This window comes from Pangasianodon hypophthalmus, chromosome 10 (genome assembly GCF_027358585.1).
Source record: "Pangasianodon hypophthalmus isolate fPanHyp1 chromosome 10, fPanHyp1.pri, whole genome shotgun sequence".
NCBI classification, from domain to species: domain Eukaryota; kingdom Metazoa; phylum Chordata; class Actinopteri; order Siluriformes; family Pangasiidae; genus Pangasianodon; species Pangasianodon hypophthalmus.
The window spans coordinates 5,845,500-5,859,113 of record NC_069719.1 but is presented as its reverse complement, the minus strand read 5'-3'; the positions used below and the strand labels follow the sequence as shown (position 1 = coordinate 5,859,113).

General features: G+C 38.8%; 1 protein-coding gene across 4 annotated transcripts in view; it reads right to left on the bottom strand.

Annotated features, from left to right (window-relative positions):
• Window positions 1-13,614, bottom strand: part of hspa12a (heat shock protein 12A) — a 49,031-nt gene that overhangs the window by 21,017 nt on the left and 14,400 nt on the right. For all 4 annotated transcript variants that reach the window (XM_026944201.3, XM_026944203.3, XM_034308116.2 and 1 more), the window contains exons 2-6: window positions 5,705-5,781; window positions 5,301-5,428; window positions 1,399-1,585; window positions 420-524; window positions 217-333 (exon numbers count right to left, since the gene is read on the bottom strand). In XM_026944201.3, coding sequence (XP_026800002.3) covers window positions 217-333; window positions 420-524; window positions 1,399-1,585; window positions 5,301-5,428; window positions 5,705-5,781 — 614 coding nt within the window. The remainder of the gene's footprint in view (window positions 1-216; window positions 334-419; window positions 525-1,398; window positions 1,586-5,300; window positions 5,429-5,704; window positions 5,782-13,614) is intronic.

The following is a 13,614-nucleotide window of genomic DNA, read 5'->3' as shown; positions in this document are numbered from 1 at the left end:
CATATCAAATAAAACTGAAACAAGAGACTGGTGCAGCACTAACACAGTGTTTGTGTGAATATGTGAAAGAAAGAAAAACAAAAAATGGACAATCTGTGTGCTTGTGTGTGTGAAACATGGAGATGTAGTATCAATGATCTGTGAGACAGGGCCAATCTGTATACGAGAAGCTCAACAGAATGTGACTGAATTTTATGCATGCATGTCTGTCTGTACCTTATACGCAGCCTCTCTCATGAACTGCTTTGCCGGCATTTTCCAGATGGCCGGAACAGTGATGACCCATCTGACGTCAGCGTTGTCAAACTCCGCCCCCGCCTGGTCGCTCAGCTCCTGCAGCCAATCAGAGCACAGTGTTAGACAGACACCAACAAAATTAAAAATCCCTGTACACAGATACACAGTACAATGTGATTTACTTTGAGAGCCTGTTCCTTGAAGAAGGCCAGTGCGTAGGCAAATATATCCAAAGCCTTCACTTTCTTCCCATTGGCTGCATGGAGGTCTGTGTCGATGGACAGATTCTGGGGAGGAAAATAAACAAGAAAACACATACACAAGTAAAAGGTATATTAATGCTGTTTAACGTATGAAGACATAACACTCACTTGGGTGTACATACAGTATTTTATCATTGTTGCAATATTAGTTATACTGACTGCATTTCCATTAAGCTATGCACACAATGCTAGCAATTAAATGAAAATTTTTTTAAAAGGCTCATTTAAAATAAAATGTCATTTCCTGCTGAATTTTATTGAACACTATGTCATGTTATTTTCTAGAAGGAAACTTCTGTCCTCCTCAGGCCCACTGTCCTGCTTTTCCTACTGCTGTGATCTGTTGGTTTGCTGTATAAGGATATGTTTATATTTATCTTAATATATCATTTTTAAGATAATATCATAGCTTCCCTAGTCGCCATAGTTGTGATTTTATGCAAAGAAAAAAAATTCTGTGTATAAAATCCCTCAGAATAAATCCTGCCTACTGAAACTGAAGAGGCTGGAATATGCAAATACTAAACTAATCCCTAACTGTGTTATTGAGAGCTGTGATAATGCTGACTAATCAGACGCTCCTGATCACAGGTTCTGTGTGTTTTTATCAATCACGGCTTTCGTGCAGTCCTACAAATCATTTTGTTCAAAATACAGACCAACCTTTACCCATGAAAACAAACTGAGTTTAAATATTTCCTAAGACTTATGACAAATTTACATATCCAAATATAACAGAATTATTATAAATGTACATGAAATTCTATATTGCAATATAACTCAATAATGTTACAGAATGTATAGATGAATAGAATAAATAGAATGGAGGTATATTGTTTCCTGTAAAGCATTGTGTGTGTGTGTGTGTGTGTGTGTGTGTGTGTGTGTGTGTGTGTACCGCAGTCGTGTGAAGTTTCATTTTAAACTTCTCCAGGTAGAGCCACTGCTTTGACTCGGTGGGGTCCAAGTCGTGGTAAAAGTCTCTCGCTGCATAACCAAAACTGTGGAACTTCTTGTCAGGACTCAGCAGAATGGTGGTCGGCGTCTTCTGATTGGACACGCCCGGGTCTCCGCCCTCCCAGCGCCTAGCAACAAGAGCACACAATCGCAATCAGCATGTAACTGCATTTGTGCAAACTTTGGAACAGTAGACAGGAGACCATGGGACAATTACTGTCTATATCCCCAAATGTTACAGTTAATAGTTGTGTATATTACCCATAATGCACATTGCTACAATCTGGTTTACAAATGACTGAAATAAATAGTAAATTAGCGATATCATCTACAAATCTATAGCTTTTATCAGGTTTACTTGAATGTAAGGAACCAGTGACCAACACACGCACAGACACACGCACAGACACACGCACAGACACACGCACAGACACACGCACAGACACACACACACATCATCTAAATTATTCAGGGCTTTTGCCATGAAGGCAGAGAAATCATTTCAGTCAGAATGGCCACCACAGCAGCCAGTCATGAGAGAACTGTGAATTCCTAAAACTGAACTGAAGATGTCATTCCCAGTTGATCTGGCCTACATGACAGCTTTAACATCACACACACGATATCCATCATATGTGTTAGCATCTGAAAGACTGGGACCACTACCAAGAACCATTTTTAAAAACAATATTTTACTGAATACTCTTACCATTTATTAAAATGAAATAAAAAATCATACACAGTTGATAGTTGTTATTCAATAATTATTCTGTATATATACTGTTGGAGAAATCCTGGTGTAAAAGTGAAATATTTCAGGAAAATCCTGTTCCCACTATTTGCTTCATGTTTTTAAACTGTAGGCATGTCAGATTTTAGCAGGCGTTCCTGAGGAAGGATGGCTGATCCTACAGCAGAGAATGAAGCAATGTTTCCTGAAATTCTGAACCTTCGGTGTGATTCTGTGTAGAGTTTGAGCTCTTCACTGAGTTCTCAGTGAACCACAGAGAGGCCTGCTTAAGAGCTCAGGAAAGAAAAGCTTCGAGCTCATTTCCAGATTTAGGGATCAGTTAGTTTAATCTAACCTAAACAACTTCAGGAGCTCATAGCTCTGCAAGGCAAGAGTGTGTCTGTAATCCGTGCCAGTCTTCTGTCCCCTAAGCCAGAATTAAAGACTCAGGGGAATGGACAACTGATTGAACATGGTGTGTGTGTGTGTGTGTGTGTGTGTGTGTGTGAGCAGAGTCACGACTCAGAAGAGGGAACACTTAAACTGACCTGTAGGCTCTTCTTTTGTAAAGATGCAAATCTGATGCTGTGGTAAAATATTCATGTGTTGCTATTTTTTCCTCTTTTCCACCAGTTAAAAAAAAAAAGCAAGCTCCTGCACTGGTGTGGGTGGAGCGCCTCATCAGGGGGTGTGACATTTGGGGCAGTGGAATCTTCAGACCCACTTTGGTAGAAGATTCTGTTTGTTAACACCATCCCACACTCTCTAAAATGGCATTTTTGTGACTTCAAGCAAAGGCGTACAAATGTCCTGTTCCATTTCTTACATGATTTACATGATAGTATTGTACTAAAATACTAAGTAAATACAAGTGACTGAATTATCTCATCATTATACCCAGCGCTGCTGAATTCTCAAATTCTGATCGGTCAGATGGCGTTGATCCATTTTCTATAACAACAGCTCTGGCAGTAGTTCCAATTGTAAGGCAAATTACAGGATTATATTAATGAGCTATTCTTTCTGACTTGTATGACAGATGCTTCACATAATCTAAGACTAATATTAAACAGATTAAAATGTTCTGTTATTTAACAAAACATGATGACATTCCATAACACAGAAAATGTAACTATAAACTACTGTGTTGTTCTTTAATAATCATTTTTTTTGCTGTGGTAGGAGAGGAATAAAAACCTTAAGAATGTGCTGTTATAGGAAAATACTAAACCTCAGGGTGGCGACAGTAACACCGTTTAACACTGGGCTGCATCACACCACCCATCGTTGATTAATATACACTATATACACGTCCCCAAGAGTTTTATTCCTTACCTAACAAATAAAAACAACTTGGATGTGACTCCTAAATGTAAACTGAACATTTGACGCATCATTACACAGTGAATATTACATAATTAACAGACTGAACGGAATAGCTAATAAACTAATTAAATGTCACATTCGCAAAATGCATTGCCCTCACAGAGATGAGATGCTCACGCATGAATAAACCCTCACAAATGTGCGCAGGAAGATCTGCTCTGTGTTTTGCCAGCCAGCTGCTTATTTCTTCCAATAAAATATTGATGTAAAGTCTGTAAGTGGAATCTAATATATCTAGTATATCATTAGGAAAATGTCACTGTGTGTTATCTGAGTTATTACAGAGAAGGACAGGAGCTGACTGTAGCGCAGCAGCACACCCCAATCACACCTCTTACTAATGTATTCATTCTAACCCTGCACACTTTACAGTTACGCTGCTCTTCATCCAGTCATCGCCTGCACTCAAGGCCCTGAACATACCCGAAATATTTTAGCCACGTCCACTCACTCCAGTGCTTTCAGTCTTGTACTTTATTTTTGGGTTTGTGTTATAATAAAGTCCTCCTCTGTGACCTGAGCCCTGTTGCACTTAGCTAGCTTATTTTTTTATGCAGCTTGCTTTATTCACTAGCTAGATCAGTTAGCCAGCTAATTCCAGTATCTCAAATCTGATCCATTTGTTTTACCTTATTAATGAGTCAGTCAGGGCAGGATCATTTCGGAGTTATTTGGCTAACTACTGTAAGCCAGACAATTAATTGCAGTCATTTTCAGTCTCAATCCTAAAAAACATGGACGTCTCTTTTGTTCGACCAAACCTGATTTAACTCTCTGAAATACTGTAAAGCCTTTAATGTTTTTTGTGTGTTCTAGCAGGTAAAATACTGTTCTCAGGAGCAGGACTGTGAGCGGTGATGACACCAGCAGGCAAAAATACATTTCCAAAAATATAGAATTCCAAACATTACTTACATTCCTGGCTAATTTGAGAGGAATGCCATCTGTCTATCCACACATCAGTGCGTCTGTTTATTATCCTGTTCAGCTGTTTGTTTATCTGTTTGGGGAAATTGACTGTTGTCAAACTGACCTCTGCGGGTCAAAGGTTAGGTGAACTCTGGGATGCAGCTGATTTGCTGGTTTCAGATATACCCCCCCCCCCCCCCTTCCCCCCCCCCTCCTCTCACAGGCACACACACAGGTGTCTATAAATAAATTTGTAATAGAGTGTGTAGGTGCCTAAAGAGACAAATGAGAAAGACTGAAATAGAGACTGAACCAGAAGCTGGGCTAAAAGATTACACCAGTGCATTAGAGAGAGGGTGTGTGTGTGTGTGTGTGTGTGTGTGTGAGAGAGAGAGACAGATAAAGAGACAACAAGAGATACAGACAGAGAGAGAAAGAGAGATGTACAAAAGGAGAGGAATTAAAAGAAGAACTGTGTGACAGGAAGAGTGAACGGAATGAACAGAGTTATGGTCAATATAAATCAACTGCTGATTTATTCACATCTTATTTTTATTGCAGTCATGAAATCGAACTGAAGTTGTCTTTGTTGTCATGGTGACAAATTGATGTCACGCCCAAGCCTCTGACATCACTGGTTCTTGGTTCCAGACCAGCAGTTTTTTAGTGCTGGATCAGAGTTCATTTTGCTGCCTGGGTACCACCTCAGTTTTAACTGGAAAAGCGTGGAAGAGTTCCAGAGAGAACTGTTTTATATAAAAGTACCATCATTCCCTTCACTTTGTCCAGGTAATACACTTTGGCTGTGTTTCTCTCACCTCATGGTGTGGATGCACTCTGGCTCTTTAATGAAAGCGTAGGCATAGCCGCTGGACGTGGTGCCGAAGTCGATGGCCACCACCACCATGAACGAGTGACTCGCCGGTTCATTCTGCTCCGAATCCTTCTGCAGAGACAGATAGAGAGAGTGAGAGAGTTAGTGAGAGAGAGAGAGAGGATTTCATTTTCCTCATCAGACAGTTAGAGGATTCTCACACTGAGCTACAGTTACAAAGGCTTCATAAAATTCAATTCATCACTTCAAACTGGACAATTCTGCTGTTTTAAAATTCTGACTAGGGGTCTAACTTGCAGTAATACTTACAAACAATATCTATCAAATATCTAACAAAAGCTCACTTCAACTCCTGTTATTATCACAGCGACAGAGAAAGAGGCTCACCATTGTGTGTGTAGGGGAGAGAGGCGTGATGCCTGGGTCGCCAATACTCTTTGCTGGCGACGGGGCAGCCATTGCATCTGAAACACACACGCGCACACACACACACACACACACACACACAAAGATTAATGGTTATGGCTGCCTGAATGTGTGATGTGTGAGATCCACACACTCGCACACACTCATTTTAACTCGCATTGGCCAATCAGAACACAGCTTTGTGCTCATGTGTTCATGTTCAAGTATCATGTTGCATGTTCAATCTATCCATCTGTCAATCCATCCATCTGTCAATCCATCCATCCAACAATCTGTATCTATCTATCTACCTCTCCATATCCATCTGTTCATCCATCCATACCCATCCATCCATCCATCTCTGTCTGTCTATCTGTACCTAACTTTCTGTCCATCCGTATCTACAGAGAATATAAAAAGTCTACACAGCCCAGTTAAAATCGCAGGTTTTTGTGCTGTAAAAATGAAACCAAGATAAATCACGTCAGATATTTTCCTGCCTGTAATGTGATATAGCAACCAACACATTTCAAGTGAAAAACATGTTTTTTGGGGAAAAAAGGGACAAAAAAAAGACCCTTACAATATCCTGGTTGTATAAATATGTACATCCCTTAAATAATATTCTATTACAAGCAATACACCTTTTGCTTTTGGATAAGAATCTGCCAATTTAGCACATCTTGATTTGTCCATTTTATTCCACGCTTCCTTGCAAAAATGCTCCACATTCATCAAGCTGTGAGGGGATCTACTGTCGAAAGCCTTCTTCAAGTCATTCCACAGGTTTTCGATAGGATTTAGATGTAAGCTCTGACTGGGCCATCCAGAACATTGATCATCATCTTCTGAAGCCACTGGTTTTGCTGACTTGGATTTGTGCTTCGGGTCATTATCATGCTGAACAGTGAAATTTTTCATCATTTTCAGATGTCTAACAGAGGCATTCATATTTTATGCCAAAACAGATTGGTATTTGGAGCTATCCATGATTCCAGTCCCAGTTGAAGAGAAGCAGCTTCATAACATGATGCTGCCACCACCATGCTTCATCTTGGGTATAGTGTTATTTGGGTAATAAGCTGTCTTGATTTTCGTCTAGAATTATGCCCAAAATGTTCTACCTTGGACTCATCAGTCCATAATATATTTTACCATTTTTTTTTTTTTTTTTTTTTGACAAAGGGCTTCCGTCTAGCCCCCTACAGCGTAGACATGTGAAGAATATGAAAGATTGTTTTCACATGGGAGTGAGCAGCACTTGCCAGATATTTCTGCAGCTCCTTTAATGTTACTGTAAGTCTCTTATCAGGGAATCTGCCAAGTTTTCATCTTGCCTTTTGTCAGTTTTGGAGGGACATCCTGTCCTTGGTCACTGTGGCGCCACTTTTTCTCCACTTGTTGACGATGGCTTTCACATTTTGGAAATTCTTTTGTACCCCTCTCCTGATCGCAACCTTACGACAATGAGATGCCACACATGCTTTGTAAGCTCTTTGCAGATCATGGCTTCAGCAGTCAAATAAAACCAAGAAGATGTCAAGAAAATCCTGTCCGAATGTGATTAATTTTGAGCAGTCACATGCCCCTTTATAAAAAGGGTGTGCACGCTTGTGCAACCAAGACATTGTAAGGTTTTTTCTTTTTTTCCCCAAAATGTTTGTTTGTTGTTCACTTTTGTTGTGTGCTACATCACAAAAGTAGAAAAAGATAGACACAATTTATCTTGGTTTCATTTCTTACATCACAAACCCCTGCAATTTTAACAGGGGTGTGTAGACTTTTTTATCCATTGTATCTGTCCGTACATTAATATCCATCAGTCCATATCTATCTAGCTATCCGTCCATCAATATCTATCTGTCTATATCCAACCATCCATCCATTTAATCTACTTTTTTGGAGGAGACTGGAAATTCAGTATTACTCCTCTTCACTCTAACCATCGAGATTAGAATACAAACATACAATTAATAAAACTATTAGCACCCCTAGGATGCAGACTGCAGAGATTAAATGTGAATAATTTAAAAAATAATAAAATAAATGTCAATTCTGTGATTGTGACAACCAAAAAAAAAAATAATACAACCACGCAGTCATCAAAGAGGCAACGCACACTGTAATACTTTTAATACAGCGCTTTAGCTTCACATTTTATATTATCTGACCACAAAAAAGCATCAAATCTTTTAAAAGCTTTATCCAGCTAATGCAGGCCCTCTTCTCGGCGATGACATTTGAGTCGAATTAGAGCTTGTATTTATCCAAAAGCCATCATCCTCATTAGTGTGGTCTAATAGAAGTAAAGTGAGTCAGTGCATTTTTATCGCTCGGCAGGAGGCCTCCTAATCTCCTCAGGTTTTTTTAAAGCCCTAAACACTTGTCCCTTTTTCTTCTAGCACCCCATACTGTGCTAAAACGTGTACAGACACTCATCAGGACGCTCTTCAGTTTGTAATTATGGCCTGAGTGACTGGCTGCCTGCGGCTTAACACTCTCTCGCACAACTCGGCTACTACGCCATCATTGATTTAAGAAAAAAAATCAACACAGGAAAATGATTGTCCATAATGATAAACACCTGTAAGTGGAGCGTTATTCTTTTGACGTCCGCTTTGATACCTTTGAGTCTTGATGTTTGCAGGTTAAGAAAGTAAAGTCTGTTTATACGACAATGGTGCAAACATAACGGCAGCGACGTTGTTACGCTGATTGAGTGCGGGTTGATTAGTGTGCTCATTACGACCTATTTGTGTGAGCAAATCATAGCCGTGCTTCTATTGAATCTGCAGATTTTCACCCGCTATTACACAAACATGATGGGAGAAACTGGAGACAGAGAATAAACATTTGATTTAAAAAAAACCAAAAAAACAGCACAGGTTAGAGAACAGGTCCACGCTATAAAGCTATTGATTTCCTGCTGCACACAAATGATCCCAATCGACACAGACAAGTTAACTGTACACCTCGTGTACCATTGTATAGCAATATGTTTACTTTAATGTGTATAGAGATATTTCAGAGTACAGAGGCAAGGAGAATGAAAAAGAAGAACATATATACTTGTGCAGCACACTTCTCAACCCCAGGAATGTTTTATACAAGTTACTGTGCACTTTAACTTTATATTTGCTGTGTTATTTGTGTCTGTGAAGGATTTTGTATTTAAATTATTCTGGTGTGTAGATTGTTTTGTCGGTATTATATTTCGCTCTGTATTTTGTCTGTAGTTTATTGTGTTCTGCATTGTGTCTTTATTTTGTCCTGTATTTTGTCTATAGTTTCATTTATCCTGTATTTTGTCTGTAGTTTATTTGTTCTGCATTATGTTTTTAGTTTATTTCATTCTGTATTTTGTCTGTCGTTTATTTCATTCTGTATTTTGTCTGTCGTTTATTTCAGCTTGAATTTTGTCTGTAGTTTATTTAATTCTGTTATTTTTTTCTATAGTTTAATTTGGTCTTTTGCCTATAGTTTATTTCAGCCTGTATTCTAGCTGTAGTATATTTCTTTCCGTATCTTGTCTGTAGTGTATTAAATTTTGTATTGTCTTTATTTTAATTTATCCTGTATTTTTTCTGAAGTTTATTTTATTTTAAATTTGTCTATAGTTTATTTCATTCTGTTTTATCTGTAGTTTATTTATCTGTATTTTGTCCATCATTTATTTTGTTCTGTATTTCATCCGTAGTTTGTTTCATACTGTATTGCGTGTGTAGTTATTGCGATCTGTATTTTCCCTGCAGTTCATTGTGTATTTTGTCCATGATTTGTATGTGGTATGCATTGTGATTGTTGTGATGTTGTTGGAATTTAGATTCAGAAAGCTTTGTGCATGGGCACAAGTGAACAATTAAACAATAAACATCAGAGCGTAAAACAAGACAGTATAGACCAAAATTATTATTTACAACAGGAAGGAAGAACATTAATCACACAAATAATAACTAGCTTGATGATAAATGTGGAGATGTAACTTTCTGGCTTAAGTGCAGGTAGAGCAGAGGGAGGAATGTGCAGTGTTTTGTCTGTGTTTTTATTTTGGTCTGTATAATGAAAGAAAGACACATTCTGGGCAGAGAATGAACACATGCACGTACACACGCATGCACACACACATACACACACAATTCTGGAATGTGACGCACATTCTCACAGGAAGCAGCAGAGGTCAGAGGTCAGGCCTCCAGTAAGGAATTCTATGGAAATACAAGCAGCGTGAAAGAGGCAAGTCTCTCTCTCTCTGTCTCTCTCTCTCTCTCTCTCACACACACACACACACACACACACACACACGTAATTTCTACACATACCGAAGACTACTTGGTCTGCAAAGCATTATGTGTAAAATATGTAACGTGCTGCAGTCAGCATCCATCATCACAAAAACGTGATCCACTTTTTTTAAATAGAAGAGCAGAAAAACATTCCCCTATTTATAAAATATCTTTGCTGATCCCATGGTGTTCAATCTAATCATTTTTTGTCAGTCCACCCACATATACATACACTGTGAGAGGAAACGTCACCTCACCACGTTACCACCAGACTTGATGAAGCTACTTTACATAAAGAAGCTACAGCTTTTGTAGATTTACAAGTGCAACACACTAAAATTAACACACAGGACTGAACGAGTAACTAGAGAACTTGCTCAAACACAGCTAGGTGCATAAGACAGAAAGAAAAAAGGTACAAAAATTTATGACAAATTCCTTACTTTTCATTGTGGTGGAGGTGGGGTACTTTGGGGGAAATAACTTCATATAATGTTACAAAGGATATTTCCACCATGTGTGTATGACGGAGGGTAAGAAGGAGAGTGAGAGAGTAAGATGGGGGTGGGAAAGGAAAAAGGAGAGGTCAAAACGAGAAAGAGATGCAGAGACAAGGTCATATAACCCTCTTTAAAGAAGAAGCTCGCATTTACAACAATTTCCACCAACATCATTAGAGTTTCCTGAAGCACAGTGTAAAACTAATAACAGCTGAGGATTACAAGTTTTACATCTCGCTTTAACCTCTTTTTGACATATATTTTAAATCCTTCAGCACTGACAAGAAATAAAAAAAGTCAAGTCCCTAAGAACACACAGTGACGGGACAAAGGGACAACATGAGAACTAATGCTGACAAAAAAATGTTCACAAAAAGCAAAGATGATTTGCTTTATGAAGTGGAGGATGAGGCAATCTCAGAAGATGAGTTTTTTGCTCTTGTAATGTTATTGATAATTTTAGGAGCAGATGACATCTTCAGAAAAAGGACGAAATTCAATTACTTTTCCAGTGTTTCATTTAGAAAAATACGTAATTAACTGAATAGATAATGTTATTATTTCATCAATTCCAAATGGCACTTTTTGGTGAAAAAACACAAACAAAATGGAGCTACAGTGAGAAGAAGCAGCAGGACAAACTTGCGTAAATCCCAGTAACTGTTCATGACGCAGCCAATGCTGTTGATCATAAATTTTCCTAATAAAGCTCTCCGCAATCCAAGTCACAACCCCTACGTTCTGCAAGTCCCAATAATGCTCCAGGCATATTTTATATATAATGTGCTACTGGGCTCTTTGCACAAACACTTTTACGTTGTTCTTAACACCGCTCCTATGGTTTCGGTTCTTCAGATATGCAAGAACACTTGCAGAGCGCCTCCTAGCATGCTGGAGAAAGGCTTCAAACATCATGCTTCGTCACACATACACACACTAGGTAAGAAAGGTAAGAAAATATCTATTTTATATATAACTCAAAGCACTGAATGCAACCAGCAAACCAGGTCTAAGTTTCAGAAGGACATTTTGCACAATAAAATACAATTTTTATGCTTCAAGTTTTTAGATTTTTCCCATCTCACTAGTTACTACTAAAACGAGATGTTACCATAAATGACCTCCAGCCTACCTTTCTGCAGGTTTTGCCTCAATATGAAACAACTTTGGTGTTAAATAAATAAGGTCCACACAAGAAAAATGCTCTTTTCTGCATATTGTGTCACTAATAAACATGGATACTTCGCTATAGATTACAGTATTGTACGGCTGTATCACAATAGTACAGTGGTTATCAGTGCCATCTGACTAACCCTTTTAGATCATGAGATAAAGAGGTCATGGTCTTGACTTCATGAGACAGAAAAAAATAACCTATGACCTCTCTGGCGCTTTGTGGAGGGTCTCAGTGCAGACATTTTTATGATTATTACAGGAACATGTCCATAATGGTATTAATATTTAATCTACCTCACTGCTACAAAACCCCACCGGGACAGAAAGTGAGACTGAAACACAATTAGAGAGAAGAAAAAAAGAGCGATTTCAGTCTGAGATCATTTCAACAGTAACTCTATACATCTCTCATACCAGACCAAACTCGAAATAGCGTCCCAAAAACCCACAAATCAATATTCTGAACCGAAATTCTTTAAAAACAGGAACTAAATATTTTTATCAGAGCTACTAGTGAAAATTTCCTGCAAAAACAGAGACACTGAGGAGAGAGAATACAGCCAGAGAGCAGGGAGCACACACCCACATACGACTCAGAGCTGGCTCTGCTCTTACTCTCTCTCACACACACACACACACACACACACACACACACACACACACACACACACACACACAGAAAAAGTGTCACTGAACAGCTGGGGCTGCTTCACTGTTATTAGCACATCCATGTTCTCTCTCTCTCTCTCTCTCTCTCTCTCCCTCTCTCCCTCTCTCTCTCTCTCTCTGGTAGACTGGCCGTATTTGTTACTGATAAGATCATTAGCTTAGCCATTTTTTTAAATGAACTACAGTCCTCTCCATACACCCACAAGGAATTTTAGAACAATACTTGTAATACAAACTATGAAATATTACATATTTCATAATATACAATTATATTATATATACTGACCAAGAAAATTGTTAAACAAATCAAAATTATTTCTGATTTGTTCTGGGCAACTTTTCAACCAGCTTCATAAGAGTGATTCTCTCAGGAGGCTTTTCTTAACGTTCCCACCTAGGCTGAGCACTTGCTTGGCTGCTTCGAGATGTTTTTTCTGGAATTACACAGAACATTTTGAAAAGCAGCAGCCATCCAAAAATGTGAAGGTGGGGAGCGGAGAGAAAAAAAAACAACGCTTCCAACCCATCTTCCTGTCCCTGTAATGAGCATATATCAGCTTATATCAGTCGAACAATAAACCACAGCCACACCTTCTGATCTAAGACACCATACAGAGACATTAATTAATGAGCATCTAAGTTTACCAACTGCACACATCTTTTACTGCAAGACCAACCAACAGAAAAACAGAATAGATAGATCAATAAAATGACACAAAGATAGAGAAGGAGAGGCTTGGAAAGCTTAAGTGAGGGAAAACAGAGACACAGTAGAGTGATGGATAGAGAGAGATAAACTGGAGACAGAGATGAGGTCAGGCTGACAGCTCTCCATCAGGATCTGACTGAGAAGCTGTAAAACACTCACACACACTCTCTCTCTCTCACACACTCTTACACACACACACACACACACACACACACACACACACACACACGCTGAATGTATCAGTGTGTGATCATCCCATTTACAACAGACCATATGTCAGATAATAACCTCTACAAGAATTTACAGGTTTGGGATGATTGAGCTCAGTGCATACACAGCTGCTGACTTCACATCTGGCTGTGGATACAGGAATGTGATGATGCAATTTATTAGTGACGACACCTGATATCTAGCACCAGGATAGAAAATTCTGGACTGGATATCAGAGGACAAAAGAACAAACCCAATCAGATTCTATAACAAATCTAGCCTGGAATTGTAGCACAGTCTAACAGAAAGCGATGTTAAGTCACTGACATGATAATAACAGTAGCC